Source organism: Ranitomeya variabilis, chromosome 1 (assembly GCF_051348905.1).
Source record: "Ranitomeya variabilis isolate aRanVar5 chromosome 1, aRanVar5.hap1, whole genome shotgun sequence".
Lineage (NCBI taxonomy): Eukaryota > Metazoa > Chordata > Amphibia > Anura > Dendrobatidae > Ranitomeya > Ranitomeya variabilis.
Genome location: NC_135232.1, coordinates 1,086,932,903 through 1,086,960,377, shown reverse-complemented (window position 1 = coordinate 1,086,960,377; position 27,475 = coordinate 1,086,932,903). Strand labels below are relative to the sequence as shown.

Here is a 27,475-nt window from a genome sequence, read left to right as displayed (position 1 = left end):
CACCTATACTCCCCTCCATTGCCGACGCCATTCTCAGCAGTGCCGATACTGGCATTCCCGGGGCTCACGTGACATTATGCCGCACCATCCCTGCAGCCAGTCAGTGCCGGCTTCACTCTTCACTACTTCAGACAAATCAGACATCCAGAGAAAGAGATACTGCTGCTCCGACTTCCTATGGATGTCTGAATTGCCTGAAGAAGGGGAGAGTGAAGTGTCTGCTAATTGGCTGCAGGGATTACATCACATAATGACACGGGAGCCCCGGGAGACCTAGTGCCGACACGGATGGAATAGTGCTAGCAACAGAGTTGATATTAACCTACCAGCACCTCCTGGATTCACTGTGCGGCCTGCGCTGATATAGGAAGAGGAGACGTCACCATTCCACTTCCCGCAGGACAACGGTAGCCGGTGATTGGTTGCAGCTGACAGGTGCCGCAAACAGCACTTTATGAAAAAAAATCCAATAACGCACTGCTCACGACTCATGACCGCTGCAGCCAAATCACATGCAATCCTGCTTTTGGTAGAACAGTGACAATACCTCCCTCTGTATCAGCACCGACCGCAGCTGGATCCAGGTGGGTGCTGGTAGATGAGTATTACTTTACTTTGTTATCTTTTATAGCTCCAGGCCACTGGGGAACTTTTTTTTTTGCCCAAAACTTCTATAAAATGTGTTTAAGAAGTCTACAACTGGGATTTTAATGTTATCACAATGGTATTTATTACGTTGATTAAAAAGATAAATGTAACATAAAGTGAAAACAAAATGAAAGATAAATGCGACACTTTATTTTAAGGCGGAAAAAAGCCGTACCATCATCTAGGCCTGTTTTAAGGCTCCTCATTATTTTCTTGCATTGACAGGAGCTGCCTGGCACTGGTCAGTAAAGTTAGGTGTACTGGCCACTAGGGTTGAGCGAAAAGGATCGTTCATTTTTATAAGTCGCCGACTTTTGGCAAAGTCGGCGTCTCATGAAACCGACCCGATCCCTGTGTGGGGTCGGCCATGCGGTACACGACTTTCGCGCCAAAGTCGCGTTTCAATGACGCTAAAAGCGCCATTTCTCAGCCAATGAAGGTGGACGCAGAGTGTGGGCAGCGTGATGACATAGATCTCAGTCCCCACCATCTTAGAGAAGGGCATTGCAGTGATTGGCTTGCTTTCTGCGGCGTCACAGGGGCTATAAAGGGGCGTTCCCGCCGACCGCCATCTTACTGCTGCTGATCTGAGCATAGGGAGAGGTTGCTGCCGCTTCTTCAGAAGCAGGGATAGTGATAGGCAGTGTACATAAAGCCACAAACCGCTTGTGCTGTAGCGATTTCCACTGTCCAACACCACCTTTTGTTTGCAGGGACAGTGGAAGCTACATTTTTTTTTCCTCAGCGCTGTAGCTCATTGGGCTGCCCTAGAAGGCTCCCTGACCCTGATAGCTGCGTTGCTGTGTGTGTACGCCGCTGTGCAAACCAACTGCTTTTTTCAAAGCACAAATCCTGTTGTTCCTTCCTTTCTGCACAGCTATCTTGTGTGTTTGTCCACACTTTTGTGTGCAGCAGTCCTTTTTATAGCTGCCTGCCATACTTTTCTGAGATTACTGCAGGGAGATAAATATTGGCAAATCTGCCTCTGTGCCATTGCTGTGTGTGGCATCTGTCTCTCATTGTGTGCCACCAAAAACCACTATGTAATACTTGGCCATTTATTTTTTTTGGGTAAATTCTCCCTGTAAAAAAAAAAATAATTAGTGGGAGATAAATATTGGCAAGTCTGCCTCTGGGCCAGTCCTGTGTGTGGCATCTGTCTCTCATTGTGTGCCACCGAAAACCACTGTGTAATACTGGGCCTTTTTTTTTTTTTTTCTAAATTCTCCCTTTAAAAAAAAAATAAATAATTAGTGGGAGATAAATATTGGCAAGTCTGCCTCTGTGCCATTGCTGTGTGTGGCATCTGTCTCTCATTGTGTGCCACCGAAAACCACTGTGTAATACTTGGCCATTTATTTTTTTGGGGTAAATTCTCCCTGTAAAAAAAAAATTATTAGTGGGAGATAAAGGTTGGCAAGTCTGCCTCTGTGCCAGTCCTGTGTGTGGCATCTGTCTCTCATTGTGTGCCACCGAAAACCACTGTGTAATACTTGGCCATTTTTTTTTTTTCTAAATTCTCCCTTTTCCAAAAAAAAAATTAGTGGGAGATAAATATTGGCAAGTCTGCCTCCGTGCCATTGCTGTGTGTGGTATCTATCTCTCATTGTGTGCCACCGAAAACACTGTGTAATACTTGGCCATTTTTTTTTTTTAAGGGTAAATTCTCCCAGAAAAAAAAAAAAATTAGTGGGAGATTAAGATTGACATTTCTGCTTGAGTGCTGGTCCTGTGTGTGCCATCTGTCTCAAATTTTGGGGGCACAGAAAACCTAGTGTGCAACATTGGGCCTGATTTTCCTTTCAGTGTCAGGCACCTATAAAGGTATATATAAATCCTACAGAAGTTTGAGTTCACCTTATAAGTTGTTTTACAGTAACAAATAGCGTTACTTTGGTTACGTTTTGCAAACAATGAGGAAGTCTAGTGGAAGAGGTCGTGGATGTGGGCGGTCATTGTCAGCTGGTAATGATGGTAGTGGTGGTGGAGCATCAGGTGGTCGTGGTAAAAGCAGTACAGCACCTAAGTCTCGAGTTGTTGAGCCAGGTTCGTTGTCTGGCTACACAAGGCCTCGAACGCCCTCTTCTCTGGGAGTAGGAAAACCACTTTTGAAGCCGGAGCAGGAGGAACAAGTATTGGCTTTCATTGCTGACTCTGCCTCTAGCTCTTTCGCCTCCTCCTCGGAAAGTGCCAAATGTCAGAGCAGTGCATCGTCAGTGGATGCTCCCGGTCAGGAACAAGTCGCTTCCTTGTGTCCTTCACCCAGAACAACAGTGAAGGATGCGTCAGTCGACACAACAGGTTACTCCATGGAGCTCTTTACACATACCGTTCCTGGGTTAGACAGTGAAACAGTTAACAGGCCATGCCCATTAGAAGTTGAATCGGACATGGAGTGCACAGATGCACAGCCACAGCCAGATTACTATGCTGTTCCTTTGACTCAGACCAGAACATTGCCCTCGCAGTGTACTGAGGCAGAATCAAACCCAGCGGAGACTATGGTGCCCCGTCACGAACGCTATACCACCGGCTTACACGGTGACACAGACGAAGTTGCACACGACATAGAAGAGGAGGTCATAGATGACCCAGTTGTTGACCCCGATTGGCAGCCATTGGGGGAACAGGGTGCAGGCGGCAGTAGTTCTGAAGCGGAGGAGGAGCCGCAGCAGGCATCAACATCACAACAGGTTTCATCTACCGGGCCCGTATCTGGCCAAAAACGCGTGGCAAAACCAAAACCTGTTGGAGGACAGCATGGCCATCCGGTTAAAGAAGCTCAGTATGCAATGCCTGAAAAGGTATCCGATAGTAGAAAGAGTGCAGTCTGGCATTTTTTTAAACAACATCCAAATGATCAGCGCAAAGTCATCTGTCAAAAATGTTCAACTACCTTAAGCAGAGGTCAGAATCTTAACAGTCTAAATACAAGTTGCATGCATAGACATTTATCCATCATGCATTTGCAAGCCTGGACTAACTACCAAACGTCCCTAAAGGTTGCAGCAACCTCGGCCAATGAAGCTAGTCAGCAACGCTACATCCCTTCACTCCCTGTAAGCCCACCATTTCCCGCACCACCTGCAGTATCTGTGCAGCTATCGTCGCCAGGCCAAAGCAGTCAGGGAATCACCAGGTTAGTAGTAGGAAACACTGCATGTAGGGCACCGGCAAGAATACCATCTCCAACCCTCTCTCAGTCACCCATGTCCACCGGCACCACCGCTAGTTCCACGATCTCCAGCTCTCCAGTCCAGCTCACCCTACATGAGACTCTTGATAGGAAAAGGAAGTACTCATCCTCGCATCCGTGTACACAGGGTTTGAACGCCCACATTGCTAGACTAATCTCATTAGAGATGATGCCCTACCGGTTAGTTGAAAGCGAAGCTTTCAAAGCGCTGATGGACTACGCTGTACCACGTTACGAGCTACCCAGTCGGCACTTCTTTTCTAGAAAAGCCATCCCAGCCCTCCAACAGCATGTTAAAGACCGCATCGTCCATGCACTCAGGCAGTCTGTGACTACAAAGGTGCACCTGACAACAGATGCATGGACCAGTAGGCATGGCCAGGGACGTTACGTGTCCATCACGGCACACTGGGTGAATGTGGTGGATGCAGGGTCCACAGGGGACAGCAATATTGGGACAGTTCTGCCTAGCCCACGGTCAAGGAAAGAGTTGGCTGTAGGCGTTCGCCCCCCCTCCTTCACCCCCCCTCCTCCTCTTCCTCCTCGTCCTGCAGAAGCGAGAGCTCATCCACAGCCCGCAGTCGCACATCCACTCCATCCGCAGCTGCCACTGTTGCACACCAGGTGTGCCATTATGGGACAGCTAGTGGCAAGCGTCAGCAGGCTGTATTGGCAATGAAGTGTTTGGGCGACAACAGACACACCGCGGAAGTTCTGTCCGAGTTCTTGCAGAAAGAAACTCAGTCATGGCTGGGCACTGTACATCTTGAGGCAGGCAAGGTAGTGAGTGATAATGGAAGGAATTTCATGGCTGCCATAGCCCTTTCCCAACTGAAACACATTCCTTGCCTGGCTCACACCTTAAACCTGGTGGTGCAGTGCTTCCTGAAAAGTTATCCGGGGTTACCCGACCTGCTCCTCAAAGTGTGCAGACTTTGCTCGCATATCCGCCGTTCGCCCGTACACTCCAGCCGTATGCAGAACTATCAGCGGTCTTTGAACCTTCCTCAGCATCGCCTAATCATCGACGTTGCAACCAGGTGGAACTCCACACTGCACATGCTTCAGAGACTGTGCGAACAGAGGCGTGCTGTTATGTTTTTGTGGGAGGATACACATACACGGGCAGGCAGTTGGATGGCAGACATGGAGTTGTCAGGTGTGCAGTGGTCGAAGCTACAAGACCTGTGTCAAGTCCTTCAGTGTTTTGAGGAATGCACACGGCTGGTTAGTGCAGACAACGCCATAATAAGCATGAGCATCCCCCTAATGCGTCTGCTGATGCAAAGTTTGACGCACATAAAGGAGCAGGCGTCTGCAGCCGAGGAAGAGGAAAGCCTTGATGACAGTCAGTCATTGTCTGGTCAGGGCCGTGTAGAGGACGCGGTAGCGGGCGAAGAGGAGGAGGAGTACGAGGAGGATGATGGGGATGAGTACTTTTTTAATGAGGAAGCTTCTCCTGGGCCAACAGAAATTAGTGGCGTTGCAAGGCCGGGTTCTGTTTTTTTAAGGGAGACAAGTGACGTAGATTTGCCTGTAACTGCCCCTCCAACCAGCACAATCGCAGATTTGACAACTGGAACTTTGGCCCACATGGCGGATTATGCCTTACGTATCCTCAAAAGGGACCCACGCATTATTAAAATGATGAGCGATGATGATTACAGGTTGGCCTGCATCCTTGACCCTCGCTATAAAGGCAAATTGCAAAATATTATGCCACATGAGAACCTCGAACAAATATTAGCAACCAAACAAGCAACTCTTGTAGACCGTTTGATTCAGGCATTCCCAGCACACAGCGCCGGTGATGGTTCTCACACAAGCTGCAGGGGGCTACAGGGCAGAGGTGTTAGAGGTGCACAGATCAGAAGTGGCGTTGGACAGAGGGGTTTTCTGACCAGGTTGTGGAGTGATTTCGCAATGACCACAGACAGGACAGGTACTGCAGCATCTATTCAAAGTGACAGGAGACAACATTTGTCCAGTATGGTTACTAACTATTTTTCATCCCTTATCGATGTTCTCCCTCAACTGTCATTCCCATTTGATTACTGGGCATCCAAATTAGACACCTGGCCTGAATTGGCAGAATATGCATTGCAGGAGCATGCTTGCCCAGCAGCTAGTGTGCTATCAGAAAGAGTATTCAGTGCTGCTGGTTTAATATTAACCGAAAAAAGGACTCGTCTAGCTACCCAAAATGTGGATGATCTCACCTTCATTAAAATGAACCACTCCTGGATTTCAAATTATTTTGCCCCACCTTTCCCGGCTGACACCTAGCTTTCCTCTAAAAAGGTCTTGCTTGTGGTCTGGTCTTACTGAATGTTCCAATCTCTTAATTTGCAGCAGCTGTTTTTCCAGCATACGACATGTTTACACCTCCCCCAATGGGAAAACTCCCCCCACGGAGCCGTGGTCTCGCCACTTGGCGCAAGCACCCGTTACAGTGCTGTTTGTCTGAAGAGGTGGGTGTGCCCGCTTTTGGTCGACGGCACTGCCACTGGGTCCCTCATAGTACAATAAAGTGTCTCTGGCGGTGGTGGCGCGCACCCAACGTCAGACACACCGTTGTAACATGAGGGGCCCTGGGACGATACTGCCGGCCACAAGAGAGTTCACCCCCCCCAGCTCAAACTGTGCTCTACCACGTGCAAAATTATCTCGCACAGCTCCACCAATGTTTAGTCTATGCGCTGACATCATTCAATGCCTGGCACTGACAATACCAATTTGTTGACATCTATGATGCTAGTTAAAGTAGTCTGGGTCAGTGTCCTATATTGACACCAGTAAATACTAAGTTACTGCCAAATTACTTTGTCAGAAACTCAGCAGATGAGCCCACCCCTGTACCTAAGTATGCCACCCTTTTTTTATTTTTTGTTGTTTTGCGAGACATTAACATCTATTTATTTTTTGTGAGTACTAACTGTGTCAGACACTCCTTGCAATCCTCCTCTGCTGACCACAATGCTCCCTGTGTATCCATGTAACCGATTTAAAACTGCCATGAGCCTATTTTTTGTTATTTTAGGCCTTCGTTAGCCTGTCTGCGGTCCCTCCTTGCAATACTCCTCCACTGACCACAATGCTGCCTGTGTATCCATGTAACCAATTTAAAACTGCCATGAGCCTATTTTTTGTTATTTTAGGCCTTCGTTAGCCTGTCTGCGGTCCCTACTTGCAATACTCCTCCACTGACCACAATGCTGCCTGTGTATCCATGTAACCGATTTAAAACTGCCTTGAGCCTATTTTTAGTTATTTTAGGCCTTCATTAGCCTGTCTGCGGTCCCTCCTTGCAATACTCCTCCACTGACCACAATGCTGCCTGTGTATCCATGTAACCGATTTAAAACTGCCATGAGCCATTTTTTTGTTATTTAAGGCCTTCGTTAGCCTGTCTGCGGTCCCTCCTTGCAATACTCCTCCACTGACCACAATGCTGCCTGTGTATCCATGTAACCGATTTAAAACTGCCTTGAGCCTATTTTTAGTTATTTTAGGCCTTCATTAGCCTGTCTGCGGTCCCTCCTTGCAATACTCCTCCACTGACCACAATGCTGCCTGTGTATCCATGTAACCGATTTAAAACTGCCTTGAGCCTATTTTTAGGTATTTTAGGCCTTCATTAGCCTGTCTGCGGTCCCTCCTTGCAATACTCCTCCACTGACCACAATGCTGCCTGTGTATCCATGTAACCGATTTAAAACTGCCTTGAGCCTATTTTTTGTTATTTTAGGCCTTCCTTAGCCTGTCTGCGGTCCCTCCTTGCAATACTCCTCCACTGACCACACCAATGCTGCCCGTGTACCCCTGGAACCTATTTAAAAGTTCATAGAGCCTATTTATATATTTTATTTAATATTAATAAAGCCATGATGGACTACGCTGTACCACGCTACAAGCTAACCAGTCGACACTTCTTTTGCGAGAAAAGCCATCCCAACCCTCCACCAGCATGTAAAAGACCGCATTGTCCATGCACTCTGGCAATCTGTGAGTACAAAGGTGCACCTGACAACAGACGCATGGACCTGTTGGCATGGCCACGGAAGGTTACGTGTCCATTACGGCGCAATGGGTTAATGTGGTGGATGCATGGTCCACAGGGGACAGCCTACTAAGTCTGTCTGCAGTCCCTAATTCAAATTGTCCTCCACTGTCTAAATCTGAGCTTCAACCTTCAGGCTCTCATTAAGTGCTTTTTTAACCAAAAATTGGTGTTTGGGGCCTAATAACTCTGTTTGCCGCTCCCTGGTGTTGTCCTCAACTGAATAAATCTGAGCTTCAACCTTCTGGCTCTCATTAAGTGCTGTTTTTTAAAAAATTGGTGGTTAGGGCCTACTAACGGTGTCTGCCCCTCCCTGGTGTTTGTCCTCAACTGTATAAAGCTAAGCTTCAACCTTCTGGCTTTCGGCCTATAGTATCAGATATTAAACTGCATTTGGCCTTCAACTTTGTTTACGGCCTACTAACGGTGTCTGCCGCTCCCTGGTGTTGTCCTCAACTGAATAAATCTGAGCTTCAACCTTCTGGCTCTCATTAAGTGCTTTTTTTTAAAAATTGGTGGTTAGGGCCTACTAACGGTGTCTGCCCCTCCCTGGTGTTTGTCCTCAACTGAATAAAGCTGAGCTTCAACCTTCTGGCTCTCATTAAGTGCTGTTTTTTAAAAAATTGGTGGTTAGGGCCTACTAACGGTGTCTGCCCCTCCCTGGTGTTTGTCCTCCACTGTATAAAGCTGAGCTTCAGTCTTTAGGCTTTTGGCCTATAGTAGCAGATATTAAACTGCATTTGGCCTACTAGTGTGGTTGGGCCCTTAAAACAGTGTCTGCTGCTCCTGGGTTTGCTACTCCACTGAACAAAGCAATGCCGCCTGTTTAGTCCTGTTACCAATTTTGAACTGCATTTAGCCTACTTTATTCTTTGGCCCTATATCTGTTTCCTCCTCATCCTGCCCATTGCCCAGCCACTGCTAGATGAGTCTGCTGGTACATTGACCTAGATAACTACATTCCCCTTGCACTCTACACAGCCAGAATCTGACCCTGCTGAAAGTAAGGTTAACCTTCCCGCATGTTATACCACCTTACACAGGGACAAAGAGGAAGGTGCAGATGAAAGTGCAGGTTCCTTCATCAGGTGGGGGGGCATACTCGTTGGCGACATCACTGGCACAGGGCCCCTCAGAGTACGCAAAAGTGTCGCTACTGGTGGGAGGCGCCCCCGCCATGCAAACACACCGCTGTACTTTGAGGGGCCCTGTGCCAGTGCCAATGCCAATGAGTGGGCCCCCCCTGCTTGCTTAGGATCACAGCACTTGCAAACTTGACATACTTACCTCTCACTGCTCCACCGCAGTGACGTAGTCCATGCTTCCTGGGCCCACTAAAACCTTGAACCAGCCCTACCCCCCACAACTTTTGCCAAATGACCCCCAATTTCCAATGCCCAACTATTATTATAAAGTTTATTAAGATTGACAAGCTTCAGAAAACAAGAATGGATGTTTTTGGCATTAAAATCGGCACTGTAGGTGTTTTCCTGGCCTCCACTCACTGCCGACTATCCTTCCCCATTGACTTGCATTGGGTTTCGTGTTTCGGTCGATCCCCGACTTTTAGCGATCGGCCGACTGCACTCGACTCGACTCTGGACAAAGTCGGGTTTCACAAAACCCGACTCGATCTTAAAAAAATTAAAGTCGCTCAACCCTACTGGCCACCAATATCCCCGAGTGTCTTTTACTGGCAGTTTTGCTTAGTGTTTTACTCCCTGCCAATACAATAAGCTTAATCTACCCACATTCACTTTTATTTACCTCTTTTCCACATAAGCCTTTAGGCTTGCCAGATACTTCTGTAATATCTTACCATGTCCTTCTGCCTCATTAGTGATCTTAAAAGGAACCCGTCACGTTTTACATACAGTCCGATCTGTGGACAGCATGGTGCAAAGATGGAGAAGTTGAGCAGAATTATAAATACTTTAATTAAAAAAAGAAATATGACTTGTTGATTGAAATTGCCGGGGTCTATATACTCGACATAAGAATCCAATGGGTGGTCCGATTCAGTGACTGACAGCCGTCTGTGCAGGCACAGTCAGTCACATACATAGAAGGCGATCAATCACTGAACAGGACCGCCCACTGGACTCATATACTGTACATATAAACACTCGAGATTCCAAGGAGTAAATTGCAAGATTTTTGGAAACTTTTTCCAAAAACAGTACATCAATCTGATCAGCTCCTCCTGGAGATCAGATACCATTTTCAATCATAAATATTGAATGTTTTTGAAAAGTTAAAGAGTAAATATTAAAATAACAATTCTGCAGCATCTTTTCTTAGAACTCTGCATTGTTCTACCCCTCTGGAAATGTACTAAGTGTGGACTAATAAATTGACTACTTGATATCCGGTTGTCCATTTATTCATCCATTTCAATTTCAGAGGAATGATACAAGAAAAGATTGACAAAAACCGTTCTAACATGTTGTCATAAACAAAACTCAATATCTGTTCGTTGATTTCAGAACATCAAATCAGTGTGACAGTCGTAGGATGAATAAACAACACATAAATCATCAACTATGGACAAGTAAAAGCTTCTGGTTACACCTTGTGCTTCCTAGAGTGACATCTTACAATAGACAGTATCTGTTTATCCCTTCAAAAGTAAAATAAAATGTGCATACCTGTACAGTACACAGTCATTGTACAGAATAACCACCACATGACATACGATGCATATACATCAAATATAGAGCCGGGACCTACAGTATCACATATCACTTTGATGTTGTGCAGATCAGACCTAAAAATATTTTGAGAACAATACACGTAGATAGCTAGTTGGAGAAGAAGCTTAAAAATATAGAATATTTATGGAAATAAATGGACTTAAAGGAAATCTGTCACCAGGTTTTGGCTACGTAATCTGTCAGCACCATAATATAGGAGCAGAGACCCTGATTATAGTGATGTGGCACTTACAGGACTGCATTTTGCTGTTTCAATACAATCAGTGTTTTATCAGCTGGAGATTATCCTGCCCTTGTGCCCCCTTGTCTAACCATGTCCCCAGTACATGTCACTATACAATGTGCACAGAAAAGCTGTGGTTTAGTCAGGAGTTATACACCGCTCAACCACTGAGCTCTGCTCAATTTGCAAAAGAGAGAAAACTGTAATCATATAAATACTGCACCCAATAAACTAAGTGTTACATCGCTGGAATCAGGGTGTCGGTCCCCACATCATGCTGCTGTCATATCACATAGCACAATCCTGCTGACAGATTCCATTTAAAAGAGTCGCACTAAGTAGATTAGTTAACCTCTCTCGTTAGGATAGGGGAAAATATATCGATAAATGATAGTCCCACAACTGGTGCCCTCATCAATACCAAAAGCAGGTCTCTGCAGAGCCTAGTCTGAACAGGGCCTGGGTCTGCTCTATGCAATATCTACGAGAGTGCCGGAGATCACCGAATACAGTACTCGGCAATATCTGGCTGTCCCACAGAGAATAAATAGGGCAGTGACTCACATGTTCAACCTCTACTTTCAGATGGTGTTCAGTAGAACCACGTTCTCTGTGTTGGCGAGTTCCCCAAAGGTTAGAGACCCAGCAATCAATAAGTTTTTCCCTATTTTATTGAATATACAGTCATGGCCAAAAATATTGGCACCATTGAAATTGTTCCAGAAAATGAAGTATTTCTCCCAGAAAATTATTGCAATTACACATGGAACACACAAAAAAACCCCAGACAAAAAAGTCAAATTGGACATAATTTCACACAAAACCACCAAAATGGTCTGGATAAACTTGTTGGCACCTTTCCAAAATTGTGGGTAAACAACTTTGTGTTATCATGTGATGCTCATTCAAATTCACCTGCGGCAAGTAACAGGTGTGGGCAATATGAAAATCACACCTGAAACCAGATAAAAAGGGGATAAGTTGACTCAATCTTTGCATTGTGGGTCTGTGTGTACCACACTAACCATGGAGAACATAAAGAGAAAAAGAGAACTGGTTGAGGACTTGACAACCAAAATTGTTGAAAAATATAAACAAAGATCCAGAGATCTTGATGTTCCTTTGTCCATGGTGCATGACATAATCAAGTAGTTTACAAGCCATGGCACTGTAGCTAATCTCCATGGATGTGGACCGCAGAAAATAAAAATTAATGAAAGGTTGCAATGTAGGATAGTCAGGATGGTGGATAAGTAGCCCCAATCAAATTACAAAGAAATTCAAGCTGTCCTGCAGACTCGGAGTGTATCAGTGTCAGCAGTAGAGCTCATGTAGAATCCTTGTGTATCCAGCTGGACTGACAGCAGCAACTTATCCTGGCCAGTGTGAGATGTCAGCAGCAGGGAGGAGGGGCACTGAGGAGGTGTCAGTCAGGATAAATGGTCAGAGGCGGATTGTAAACTTTGAAAGAGTTTTATACAGTACTACTAACATGGATTTCCATGGTAAGTACACCAACCTTATTGGGTCTAAAATATTATGTTGGTAAATCTGGTGACAGATTTGCTTTAGCCAAAGAAAAACAAGTACATACATGGCTGAAGGATGGAAAATAATTAGGCACTACATGGTATACAGTGAGTATGGAAAGTATTCAGACCCTTTTAAATTTTTCACTCTTTGATCCATTGCAGCCATTTGGTAAATTCAAAATGTCTATTTTTTTCTCATTAATGTACACGCTGCACCCCATTTTGGCTGTTAAAAAATAGAAATGTAGAAATTTTTGCTAATTTAGTGAAAAAGAAAAACTGAACTATCACATGGTCAAAAGTATTCAGACCCTTTGCTCAGACACTCATATTTGTGACATGCTGTCCATTTCCTTGTTATCATCCTTGAGATGGTTCTACTCCTTCATTGGAGTCCAGCTGTGTTTAATTAAACTGATAGGACTTGATTTGGAAAGGCACACATCTGTCTATATAAGACCTCACAGCTCACAGTGCATGTCAGACCAAATGAGAATCATGAGGTCAAAGAAACTGGCCAATGAGCTCAGAGACAGAATTGTGGCAAGTCACAGGTGTCGCCAAGGTTACAACAGAATTTTTGCAATACTCAAGGTTCCTAAGAGCACTGTGGCCTCCATAATCCTTAAATGGAAGAAGTTTGGGACCACCAGAAGTCTTCCTAGACTTAGCTGTCCAGCCAAACTTAGCAATCATGGGAGAAGAGCGTTGGTGAGAGAGGTAAAGAAGAGCCCCAAGATCACTGTGGCTGAGCTCCAGAGATGCAGTAGGGAGATGGGAGAAAGTTCCATAAAGTCAACTATCACTGCAGCCCTCCACCAGTCAGGCCTTTATGGCAGAGTGGCCCAACGGAAGCCTCTCCTCAGTGCAAGACATATGAAAGCCCACATAGAGTTTGCTAAAAAAACACATGAAGGACTCCCAGACTATGAGAAATAAGATTCTCCAGTCTGATGAGACGAGGATAGACCTTTTTGGTGATAATTTTAAGTGGTATGTGTGGAGAAAACCAGGCACTGCTCATCACCTGCCCAATACAATCCCAACAGTGAAACATGGTGGTGGCAGCATCATGCTATGGGGTGTTTTTCAGCTGCAGGGACAGGACGACTGGTTGTCATTGAAGGAAACATGAATGCGGTGAAGTACAGAGATATCCTGGATGAAATCCTCTTCCAGAGTGCTCTGGACCTCAGACTTGGCCAAAGGTTCACCTTCCAACAAGACAATGACCCTAAGCACATAGCAAAAATAACAAGGAGTGACTTCAGAACAACTCTGTGATCATTCTTGACTGGCCCAGCCAGAGCCCTGACCTAAACCCATTTGAGCATCACTGGAGAGACCTGAAAATGGCTGGCCACCAACGTTCACCACCCAACCTGATGGAACTGGAGAGGATCTGCAAGGAAGAATGGCCGAGGATCCCCAAATCCAGGTGTGAAAAACTTGTTGCATCATTCCCAAGAAGACTCATGGCTGTACTAGCTCAAAGGGTGCTTCTACTCAATACTGAGCAAAGGGTCTGAATACTTATGACCATGTGATATTTCTTTTTTAAGAAATTTGCAGCAATTACTACATTTCTGTTTTTCAGTCAAGATGGGGTGCAGAGTGTACATTAATGAGAAAAAATGAACTTTTTTGAATTTACCAAATGGCTGCAATGAAACAGAGCGAAAAATTTAAAGGGGTCTGAATACTTTCCGTACCCACTGTTATGTGTACACTGCATGGCAGACGATCATATGAGGCCTGTAAAGGTAATATTCAACATGAAGCTAGGCTTGATCATGCAAAACACAGTTTTCTTTATTGAAGAGGGAAGGAGCAGCAAGAGATTCTATATTTTTTCACCTGTTGCATCTCATGAATATCAAAAACAGTTTTACAGTGCAGCAATGTTCAATATATAACAGAGGGGAAAAGCAAATGCTTTCCCTCTTGTGCAAAAGCAAAATCATTAAAATGATCGTTATCTGCCGTCAGTGGAGTTATGAGCAAGAAACTCAAGGTGAACTCACTGACTGTTATTCATCAGAAAAGGTACCGCGGCCGCCGCGTTTCTACATTTATCCTACCGGCTGATTTATTTATTTATTTATTTCCAATTTTCAAAAGCATGTAAATGTGGACAGATGAATTTGTGCTTATTACTTGGCCCTAATTATCAACTGGAAAATAAACCTTAAAATCCTAATAAAGGACACAAAGTCTGGAAATACCACAGGGACTAGAAACAAAAGTCTACTTTTATAGAATCAGTGTACTTGGGGTCGTGACAATGAATTCGAGTGATGATTGGATGCCAAGTAATCAGTTTCGGACCATCATTGTAAAAAAACCTAACAATCCAGAGTTTTGGCAACTTGTATAACTTTTTATCCTAAGTTGAAATGTTTTTTATTTCTTTTATTCTCCAGGACTGAAGAGGTTTAACCCCCCCCAGACCCATAGCAGGTCCAGTGTTGCCTCCCCACCACTTCCAATCCTTGGTGACAGGCTGCAGCGGTGACATCATGACTACAACACCTCTACAGACCAATCACTGGGCACAGCAGTGATGCCAGGGTAATTGGCACAGCAGTGATGACAGGGTAATTGGCACAGCAATGATGCCAGGGTAATTGGCACAGCAGTGATGCCAGGGTAATTGGCACAGCAGTGATGCCAGGGTAATTGGCACAGCAGTGATGCCAGGGTAACTGGCACAGCAGTGATGCCAGGGTAATTGGCACAGCAGTGATGCCAGGGTAATTGGCACAGCAATGATGCCAGGGTAATTGGCACAGCAGTGATGCCAGGGTAATTGGCACAGCAGTGATGCCAGGGTAATTGGCACACGACTGTTGAGCCCAGTGATTTGTTGCACTGTGGTCATAATGGCATCACTGCAGCCTGTCAACAAAGACTGGAGCAGAGGCAGAGAGGCAGCACCGGATTTGCAAGGATGAGTATAGCTCTGTTATTTTTTTTAATGTCTGGAGCCCTATAAATTTTAAAAAAAAATCTTGGAAAACACCTTTAGGTTTTGTGCGAGTCCCAGTAATGATGCAATTTTGTTATGATTTATTAAGTGGAAATATGATGGGGTCTCAGCCTAGAAGTGACATTTTCAGAGCAGTTTGTAGCTTTTGCTTTCGTGCATCAATCACTCTTGCTGGACTCATGCTGAGCATTGCAGCCTGTGCGGCACTCAGAGGATCCAGTAATCTAATGGAACGTCCCCGGTGCAGCTCTGATATAATCACGCAGGACGGCAGCTGCGGATGTCCAATGAATTCTTAGTTCTTCGTTAAGTGTTCAACCACTCCCTTTATTGAATCCCCATGCTCAGCTCATGCATTAGCACCTCCCGTAGTGTCTGAACTTAGCACCAAGCTCCTACAGACGAGCAGAAAAGCTCATCCGACCAAATCACACTTTCACTGGATCACAACAGTTGGGCACCTCATACATACGCCATCTTCTCCAGAGCCACATTCATAACTCTGCTATTCACCACTGGAGCAAGTGAACGCCTCATCATTAGCTTCACTCTGCTTTAATAATGCTGCATTGTATTTTGGGAGATATAGTGAATCAGACTAATAGAATATCATATCTAATTAAGGCTATGAAGGGAATTTATGAATGGATGTTCGACAGTTTTTCAGGTGGTGGAAAATAACGCAAATGATGGTGCATCCCATATTTGTATAATCATTTGTAATTTTCTGATGTTCTTCCACTTTTCATAAAGTGAGTGAGGCCTAGAGGGAGAGTAAACTAACCTGCATTAACTCGGATGATGGAGAATTGCTACATTTACATGGGGCCCTGCAGTGTATCAGTGTCATCCTGGCAATGGGACTCCAATCAATCAATACGTTATCAATTGTCCTATGGATAGTTGCGAATTTCTATTTTGGTGCTACCCCTTTAAAAGGAACCTGTCACCAGAAAAACCGCTATTAACCTGCAGATATTAGGTTAATTTACAGGTTAATACTAGTATCACTAACCTGCCAGGTGCCTGCACGTAGCTGAACTCTGCGGGGAGAAAATAAACGTAATTGTCCCTGGCAATATTCGGTGACAGGCGGCATCGGTTCACTCACACCGCAACGGCTGTAACCACGCCCATGGTCCTGACTGACAGCCGCCCCACTGCAGAACGAGTGTCAGTCAGGGCCGGGGGCGCAGTTTGAGGCCGCACTCTGTATTCTCAGAGCAGTGAGTAAACCCACACCGGCGGTGCCCCCACGACCAAAACCGAATACTGCCGGGAACCTGCAGATAAACGGCATATGTGAAGGTTATTAAAGTTTCTTTTTTGGTGACAGGTTTCCTTTAAGGATGGATTGAGATCACATTAAAAATCAGATCCGTCACATCTGCAGATTGCAAACACGACTGGCGCCACGTGTGGCTCCATACGCTCTTCTGCATCACAGACGGCCGAACAGTTTCTCTCACTTCATTGTCTACTTTTACTTTTTCAGGTGAAGATGGCCCCCAATCAGCTGTCATCGGGGGAGCAGTTTCTGGCTATACATTTACCCTCTACCGGACATTGTTGGGGTTCATATATATTTGGACAGAGACAACATTTTTCTAATTTTGGTTATAGACATTACCACAATGAATTTTAAACAAAACAATTCAGATGCAGTTGAAGTTCAGACTTTCAGCTTTCATTTGAGGGTATCCACATTAAAATTGGATGAAGGGTTTAGGAGTTTCAGCTACTTAACATGTGCCACCCTGTTTTTAAAGGGACCAAAAGTAATTGGACAATTGACTCCAAGGCTATATCATGGACAGGTGTGGGCAATCCCTTCGTTATGTCATTCTCAATTATGCAGATAAAAGGCCTGGAGTTGATTTGAGGTGTGGTGCTTGCATTTGGAAGGTTTTGCTGTGAAGTAAACATGCGGTCAAAGGAGCTCTCCATGGAGGTGAAGCAAGCCATCCTTAAGCTGCGAAAACAGAAAAACCCATCCGAGAAATTGCTACAATATTAGGAGTGGCAAAATCTACAGTTTGGTACATCCTGAGAAAGAAAGAAAGCACTGGTGAACTCATCAATGCAAAAAGACCTGGGCGCCCACGTAAGACAACATGGTGAACTCATCAATGCAAAAAGACCTGGGCGCCCACGGAAGACAACAGTGGTGGATGATCGCAGAATAATCTCCATGGTGAAGAGAAACCCCTTCACAACAGCCAACCAAGTGAACAACACTCTCCAGGAGGTAGGAGTATCAATATCCAAATCTACCATAAAGAGAAGACTGCATGAAAGTAAATACAGAGGGTTCACTGCACGGTGCAAGCCGCTCATAAGCATCAAGAAGAAAAAGGCTAGACTGGACTTTGCTAAAAAACATCTAAAAAAGCCAGCACAGTTCTGGAAGAACATTCTTTGGACAGATGAAACCAAGATCAACCTCTACCAGAATGATGGAAAGAGAAAAGTATGGAGAAGGAGTGGTAAAGCTCAAGATCCAAAGCATACCACATCATCTGTAAAACAAGGCGGGGCAGTGTGATGGCTTGGGCATGCATGGCTGCCAGTGGCACTGGGTCACTAGTGTTTATTGATGATATGACACAGGACAGAAGCAGTCGAATGAATTCTGAGGTCTTCAGAGCCATACTGTGCGCTCAGATCCAGCCAAATGCAGCCAAACTGATTGGTCGTCGTTTCATACTACAGATGGAAAATGACCCAAAACATAAAGCCAAAGCAACCCAGGAGTTTATTAAAGCAAAGAAGTGGAATATTCTTGAATGGCCAAGTCAGTCACCTGATCTCAACCCAGTTGAGCAGCATTTCACTTGTTAAAGACTAAACTTCAGACAGAAAGGTCGACAAACAAACAGCAACTGAAAACCACCGCAGTGAAGGCCTGGCAGAGCATCAAAAAGGATTCCAGAAACACAGCGTTTGGTGATGTCCATGAGCTCAAGACTTCAGGCAGTCATTGCCAATAAAGGGTTGTCAACCAAGTACTAGAAATGAACATTTTATTTAAAATTATTGAATCTGTCCAATTACTTTTGGTCCCTTTAAAAACAGGGTGGCACATGTTAAGGAGCTGAAACTCCTAAACCCTTCATCCAATTTTAATGTGGATACCCTCAAATGAAAGTCTGAACTTCAACTGAATCTGAATTGTTTTGTTTAAAATTCATTGTGGTAATGTCTATAACCAAAATTAGAAAAATGTTGTCTCTGTCCAAATATATATGGGCCTAACTGTATGCTATTACATGGGGGGGGGGATTCAAACTGTCAGCAATAGAGTTGGTGCAAATCTAGTCACTGGACCTCGGCCATTTGTTACGTCAGTGATCTGTGGCTTCTGGATATGCGTCCTCAGAACTGCCTCTTACCTGACTGCATCCCTGGCCCCACTTTCTGATTAGGTGGTCTGAACCACGTGCTCTTCACACTGCAATAATAACATCACCCCAGAAGATGGAGATGCATTCAGGGAACAAACTGTTCTCGGGGCTCTTGTCCAGGGGCCACAGATTATTAATGTGGCCAATTGTCTGGGTTCTTCAAAATAATTCACACCAGCTCTACTAGCCAACCATTATGAGATACATAGACAATCCAAGGCCACCAGGGATGGAAAGATGACCTCAAGTAAACATCCAAAAACTATCGAGAAATAGTCTTGAAATACTACGTTATATAACTTTCTACAATGGTTCAATTAGTTTTGGTGCTCCTGTCCCCTGCCGGATGCTCCATTCCAGATTCACTTCCATTTCTGGGCATTACACAGGACAGTGGTTTGTGTCAGCGTGTGACCAGAGCAGCATGTCAAGGATTCTGGCTTGACTGCTTACAGGTAACCTGCCAGCTGCCCTGGCCCCCCTAAACAGCGTTACAATGGTGCTACTCCACTCTATTTCTGCATTCTCATTACCCCTTTCTTTTGGCTTTGAGATCTCTATATACTCACAAAACAAAGTTTTATTCTGCATTTACACTATTCAAATGTGTCAGGAGTGGACTAGGGCGTCAGGTGTTGACTTTCCCTCAATAGTCCTGTCTAGTAAGCACACCTCCTTGTCTGCAATTTATAGAATTTGCAAAAGCAATGACATGATCAGCTCTTTAAAAATCAAGAGCATGCATGCGACAAACTGCCTCCCTGGGCATTGCATTCCCTTTTCAAATTATGTATATTGCAGTCTGAGGGGTGTGATTACAAGATGGAAGGCAGGACTAATTCAGGAAAATAAACGCCGAGCCGGACTAGTTCTGATATATTTGCATAGCAAGAGGGCAGAATAAGTACAGGTTGGGCCATGTATATGGATACACCTAAATAAAATGGGAATGGATGATGATATCAACTTCCTGTTTGTGGCACATTAGTATATGGGAGGGGGGAACTTTTCAAGATGAGTGGTGACCATGGCGGCCATTTTGAAGTCAGCCATTTTGGATCCCACTTTATTTTTTTCAATGGGAAGAGGGTCATGTGACACATCAAACTTATTGAGAATTTCACAAGAAAAACAATGGTGTGCTTGGTTTTAACATAACTTTATTCTTTCATGAGTTATTTACAAGTTTATGGCCACTTATAAAATAATAATAATAATAATAATAATAATTTTATTTATATAGCGCCAACATATTCCGCAGAGCTTTACAAATTATAGAGGGGACTTGTACAGACAATAGACATTACAGCATAACAGAAATCACAGTTCAAAACAGATACCAGGAGGAATGAGGGCCCTGCTCGCAAGCTTACAAACTATGAGGAAAAGGGGAGACACGAGAGGTGGATGGTAACAATTGCTTTAGTTATTTGGACCAGCCATAGTGTAAGGCTCGGGTGTTCATGTAAAGCTGCATGAACCAGTTAACTGCCTAAGTATGTAGCAGTACAGACACAGAGGCTATTAACTGCATAAAGTGTATGAGAACATGATGCGAGGAACCTGATTATGGTTTTGGTTTTTTTTTAATGATAGATGTGTTCAAAGTGCTGCCCATTGTGTTGGATTGTCAATGTAACCCTCTTCTCCCACTCTTGACACACTGATAGCAACACCGCAGAAGAAATGCCAGCACAGGCTTCCAGTATCCGTTGTTTCAGATGCTGCACATCTCGTGTCTTCACAGCATAAACAATTGCCTTCAGATGACCCCAAAGAAAGTCTAAGGGGGTCAGATTGGGAGACCTTGGTGGCCATTCAACTGGCCCAAGACAACCAAGCACGGTGACTCAGTGGTTAGCACTGCAGCCTTGCAGTGCTGGAGACCTGGGTTCAAATGCCACCAAGGACAACATCTGCAAGAGAATGTTCTCATTGTGTTTGCGTGGGTTTCCTCTGGTTTCTCCGGTTTCCTCCCACATTCCAAAAACATACTGATAGGGAATTTAGATTGTGAGCTCCATCTGGGAAAGCGATGATAATGTGTGTGAACTGTAAAGCGCTGCGGAATATGTTAGCACTATATAAAAACAAAGATTATTATTTCCAGGAAACTGTTCATGTAGGAATACACTGAAGATGGCACATTCCCTGAGTTTTTCCAGCAAGATGGTGCACCACTACATTATGGGTGTCAGGTCCGAGCATTCCTATATGAACAGTTTCCTGGAAAGTGGATTGGTCGTTGTGGGCCAGTTGAATGGTCACCACGGTCTCCCAATCTGACCCCCTTAGACTTTCTTTGGGGTCATCTGAAGGCAATTGTCTATGCTGTGAAGATACGATCTGTGCAGCATCTGAAACAACGGATACTGGAAGCCTGTGCTGGGATTTCTTCTGTGGTGTTGCTATCAGTGTGTCAAGATTGAGAGAAGAGGGTTACATTGACAATCCAACACAATGGGCAGCACTTTAAACAAATTGTATAAGTGGTCATAAACTTGTAAATAACTAATGAAAGAATAAAGTTACGTTAAAACCAAGCACACTATTGTTTTTCTTGTGAAATTTTCAATACGTTAGATGTGTCACATGACCCTCTTCCCATTGGAAAAAATAAAGTTTGATCCAAAATGGCTGACTTCAAAATGGCTGCTATGGTCACCACCCATCTTGAAAAGTTTTCCCCCTCCCATATACTAATGTGCCACAAACATGAAGTTGATATCACCAACCATTCCCATTTTATTTAGGTGTTTCCATATAAATGACCCACCCTGTACTTATTCTGCCTTCTTGCTATGCAAATATATCAGAAAGTGAAGCTCCTGGACCTACATATAGCTAGACTGAAAGTGAAGCTCCTGGACCTGCATGCGGCTACACTGAAAGTGAAGCTCCTGGACCTGCATACGACTACACTGAAAGTGAAGTTCCTGGACCTGCATATGACTACACTGAAAGTGAAGCTCCTGGACCTGCATACGACTACACTGAAAGTGAAGCTCCTGGACCTGCATACGACTACACTGAAAGTGAAGCTCCTGGACCTGCATACGACTACACTGAAAGTGAAGCTCCTGGACCTGCATGCGGCTACACTGAAAGTGAAGCTCCTGGACCTGCATACGACTACACTGAAAGTGAAGTTCCTGGACCTGCATATGACTACACTGAAAGTGAAGCTCCTGGACCTGCATACGACTACACTGAAAGTGAAGCTCCTGGACCTGCATACGACTACACTGAAAGTGAAGCTCCTGGACCTGCATACGACTACACTGAAAGTGAAGCTCCTGGACCTGCATACGACTACACTGAAAGTGAAGCTTCTGGACCTGCATACGACTACACTGAAAGTGAAGCTTCTGGACCTGCATACGGCTACACTGAAAGTGAAGCTCCTGGACCTGCATACGACTACACTGAAAGTGAAGTTCCTGGACCTGCATATGACTACACTGAAAGTGAAGCTCCTGGACCTGCATACGACTACACTGAAAGTGAAGCTCCTGGACCTGCATACGACTACACTGAAAGTGAAGCTCCTGGACCTGCATACGACTACACTGAAAGTGAAGCTCCTGGACCTGCATGCGGCTACACTGAAAGTGAAGCTCCTGGACCTGCATACGACTACACTGAAAGTGAAGTTCCTGGACCTGCATATGACTACACTGAAAGTGAAGCTCCTGGACCTGCATACGACTACACTGAAAGTGAAGCTCCTGGACCTGCATACGACTACACTGAAAGTGAAGCTCCTGGACCTGCATACGACTACACTGAAAGTGAAGCTCCTGGACCTGCATACGACTACACTGAAAGTGAAGCTTCTGGACCTGCATACGACTACACTGAAAGTGAAGCTTCTGGACCTGCATACGGCTACACTGAAAATGAAGCTCCTGGACCTGAAATAGATAGATAGGAAGTGAAGCACAAGGACTCGGAATAAAGTATCTAACAGAAGATTGGGTCTCCTGACCTACTTGAACCATGTTAGTAAATTATATATCTTACTATTTACTAGCTATATTCACTTTTGGAGTGATCAATTAGTTTGGTGCAGTTTCCCACCTACTTGTTCTCCATCTAAATTCGGCCTTCTCTGGTTCCACTAAATCCATAGTTGTTAATCAAATAAGAGGTTTGAACAGTTATTTTATGCTAATAGACAATATATTTATTTTTGGGGGATGAAAACCCCTTTATTCGTACCTCAAGAACGTTTTAAAGCATCCAAGGGAGATCAACCCTTAACTTACAAGTAATGCATACACCGCATGAGTTCACAAAAAAAAATGTGTGCACTTAAAAAGAAATCAATGTGATAAAGAAAAAAAAATCAAAAAAGCTAGAAGTAAATATTTCTTGCCACATAAAATGTAAAATACCATTATAGCCCAAGCAATTATCAGCGCCATGAAAACATTGCGGCACGTGCAACCTTACGCTCGGAGATGTGATTAAAAAACGTTCACAGGTATTGTTCAAAGAGCAGCAATAATGAAGCAACACGACGAGAAAATGTTCCGTGATCACACAGTGAACCCAGCCAACTAATGAAGGAGAAAACCGCTTTTATCTCACTCCGAGATTACGCCATCTCTGGTGCCCCTGGCATTTATAAAAATAAATCTCAAAATGAGAATGTTCTAATCTTGAAACTGTAACATCAAAACGTAGTTATGGGACAAAACCGGCAAATTCTAAATCGAGCAGATGTAGCAGAGCTGCATTAATCTGGGATGTGAGAACTCTGGGAATTAAGAAAAGTCATTCTGCAAAGCCACAACTAACCCTGTATTAATGACAAACTCACTCCTGCTGCTGTACATCATTATTAGCAAGATGACGTACAATTTATTACAGAAGATGCTTGATATCCAAGTGTGAAGTCATCAGACTCTGTATATAAACCCCATTTATCTATCACTGGAGGCCCTGCACTTAGAGTTCAGTACATGTAGCTAAACATCAATACAGTCTATAGGAATGCAATGATTATTGGGATGATCCTGGTCCAATCATATCATATAGAATCATGGTCTTGTAGCAAATAATCAGAGGGTGCAGAAAGAAACCGAAAAAAAAAAAATTGAATATATTAAAAAAATTAAAAAAGTTAAATAAAATATATAGTATTACTTATAACAATAAAATTAGATAGAGAAAGAAAAATAATATAAATTAAAGTGTTATATTAATAAGAGTGATATGGATAGACACATAGAATGTATTTATAGATAATAGAAATATATATATACATATACACACAGATATATACAGTATATATATACATACACATAATATATAAATACAAAATATATAAATAAGTTATATATATCACTTTTATATATATACATATATACAGACATCTATAGACACCACATATATTATACATATATATATACACATTGCATAAATATAATATACACATACACATTGTACAAGTATATCTAAATACACACACACCAAATATATACATACATAAATACACCTAACACTATATATATATATATATATATATATATATACACATACACACACACACTATATATATATATATATATATATATATATATATATTCTATACACATCTACATATACACACTGTATATAATTGCATAATCCATTTCCATCAGCGATGGATGCGACATAGTATAAGTATATATAGTATATATAGTACATGTGTATATATATATATATATATATATATATATACACTATATATATAAGTATATATTGTATATACACCTCTCCCAGGTAAAGTGTCCTGCACAGTGAGTAATGGCATCCGACAAACTCTGCTCTACTACATCTGACAACCTGAGCTCTGCTGTATGAGCATTGGTAAAACAATAGCAAACAACATACAAACTGCAGCAAACTTCAGCAAGTGGCATCAGACAAGGAGCAACATGAGAGAACAGCGGAGAAAGTTGCAGGGAGTCGTCTCTTACCTTCTATACCGGCTTCAATAAGCCCAAACTGCTCCAATAATTTCACAAAGAGCACAATGACGATCAGCACGGCGATCATTTCAAGCCCTTCCAAGTTCATGGCGAGCTAGGTCATGGTCTGACCAGCGACTGCACGGCTCTGCTCCCCGGCTTACTATGTGAAGCCATGAACCTACATGAGGATGACTGCTGCCAGTCAGGAGGGAGAGGAGGGAGCGCGTCTGCGTGCGCACAGTGTCAGGCCTGTCAGGATTACCGTCTGCTCGTATCCCTCGTACACAGACAGCCAAGCATTAATGAGGGTGACGACCACCCAAGGACCCGGGAGGTCACACGAGTGGACGGGCTGACAGAGAAACACCGGGGATTTTATTTTCTCCCACTTTCTTCATTTGCTTGTGTTATGGTTGGCAGTTGCCTTGGTAACCACATCAGCATCCATAGGAAATCTAGGGTTGATTCTTAGTTAAAGCTCTGCATGTGGCTCAGTGGTTAAATGTTCTGACTGACAATGACATTGAGGGACCCTTCTAAGAGGGAGGACATTGGGGTCTCCCAGAATCACTTTCATGCACTGTGTAGATGTCAGGCGTCTTCACTAAACTTAGGCGTGATGAAAGAAACCAGGACTAGTGTCATAGACGGCGTGTACGAGACCGCTGACTGTATAGTAACACGCAGTGGGATACTCGATTACTGTACCATTCACCAATATAATGCTCGCAGAAATCTATGTCGCTGTGGAAATAACTCTATTTATTCACAGAAACCTGCCACGTGTGAATATACCCCTAAAAGGAATGTGTCAGCAGGATTTGCTATGTGATCTGAGAGCAGCATGATGTAGGGACAGAGACCCTGATTCCACTGATGCATCGATTATTGGGCTACTTCATGTATTTTTCATAGAAGGCCTGTTTTGTCTGGTGTGGATGTAGCAGAGCCAAGTCTAGTCTGTGTATAACCCTGTCCACACCCCTGCCTGCCAGTTTCCTGCATACACTGTGCATTGTCAGCAATCTGTTACTCAGTGGTGAGAGTGGGTTATATAGATTAGCTGGACTGCTGGTCACGGGAGCGGAAGTCCTGTACTGATAATCTCCTGCTGATAAAACACTGATTGCATTGAAACTGCGATACACAGCCTAATAAGTGACACATCCCAGGAATCGGGGATCCTTTCTGCTCCAAATCACTGTCCTCTGGCTCTGATTGATGTGGATGATGCGTCCTGGGTTATCCACATACCTCAATGAAATCTTGCACCTGTGCAGTAGCGTCGCCAGCTGTGTAGGTGCGTTTTGCTCTGCCCTTCAGTAGCCCTGCCCAGTGGAGACCTTTGCTCTGCATGCAGTAGGGCAGAGCAAAGTGCACATGTGCGGGTCAGCACAGGTGCAAGACTTCATTGGGGTATGTGGGCATGTCTGCAGGATGTATAATCCACATCAATCAGGGTCAGAGGATGGCGATTCGGAGCAGAGAGACCGGAGCATGCTCATGTAAATGCAGCATGGAATCAAATACTATTGTGGGGGTATACAGGGGGAGTCAGGAGATGATGTAAAGGTTTGTGGAATGTAGTACAAGAGCAAATAAAGGTTGAGAGACCAAAACTGATGACAGGTTCCCTTTAAGAAATCTCATGAGCATGCTGCAAAATATACACACAGCGTAAACTGACGAGCAACAATTTATGCTATGTATATAGGTGCGGATTTCACCCCTTGCCAAAGGACAGGGTGAAATGTACGGCTTCCACTCACCTTTTTTGCAATGATATCTGCAACAAATGTGTTCTGTGGAACTATAGCCCTCTGGAAATACAACCTTAAGGCCCCATTCACACGTCCTGGTGAATCCTGTACTGGAAAAACCAGTCCCGGTCAGATCCGTGGTGCCTGTCCATGTGCCGTCCGTATGTGACATCCATGTACCCGTTTGTTGTCTGTGTCCGTGTGTCACATCCGTGTGCCCATCTGACATGTACCCGCGCCTCTGAAAAGCAGTACTGTTCCCAGGCACCGGGTGCTGAAGGCACGACCAAGCGACAATGATGGGAGTTGTCTTCAGCACCCGCTGTGTACATAGTGTATAAAATAAATAATTTTAAAAAATGGTGTGGGCTCCAGCATATTTTTTTCAACCAGCAGAGGGAAAGCTGACTGCTGGGGGCTGATTTTAATATTCTGGGAAAATTGCCAATAGCCATAAATGTTCCCAGTCTGTTAATATCAGCTCACAGCTGTTTGTACAGTCTTTACTGGTTATTATAGGGGATACCCCCAAAAAAAAAATTGGCGTGGGGTCCCCCTATAATCAATAAACAGCTGTCACGCCACTCTGTTGTAGGGTATTCCGGGGCCAGGGGATCCTTTCCTGTACCTAATTGTAGGTGCACCCTAGCTATGGTGAGGATGCCAGGGCCGTGTACTTTGCTGAGCTCCTGAATCCTCCCTTGATCTGTTCCCTTCCCCCACCCTGGGACGAGGGAAGTAGTAGTGTATGGCAATACACCAACCAGACGAACAAGGTAATATGAGCAGGGATAAAGGAAAATACTAGGGTTGAGCGAATAGCTTTGGATAAGTGCTTATTCCAATAGCTGTAACGCTTCCTGAATAGCTGCATCTGGATACCTGGAGCGCTCCCGATATTTAGGTGTGCGGCGCCACAGCGGCATGTGTCGCAGCTGTGACAGTCACAACACATACATGGAGAGCCCAACACACAGGCTGTCTGGAGT

The 27,475-nt window shown here is 44.1% G+C and overlaps 1 protein-coding gene across 3 annotated transcripts in view; it reads right to left on the bottom strand.

The window, feature by feature from the left end:
- Window positions 1-27,475, bottom strand: part of KCNIP4 (potassium voltage-gated channel interacting protein 4) — a 1,385,815-nt gene that overhangs the window by 952,964 nt on the left and 405,376 nt on the right. Inside the window, exon 1 of one of the 3 annotated variants that reach the window (XM_077279983.1) lies at window positions 24,733-25,069. The exons of the other annotated variants lie outside the window; for them this stretch is intronic. Within the exon in view, the coding sequence (XP_077136098.1) occupies window positions 24,733-24,832 (100 nt within the window). The 5' untranslated portion in view covers window positions 24,833-25,069. Of the gene's footprint in view, window positions 1-24,732; window positions 25,070-27,475 lie in introns of those variants that run through there. 3 annotated transcript variants of the gene reach the window in all.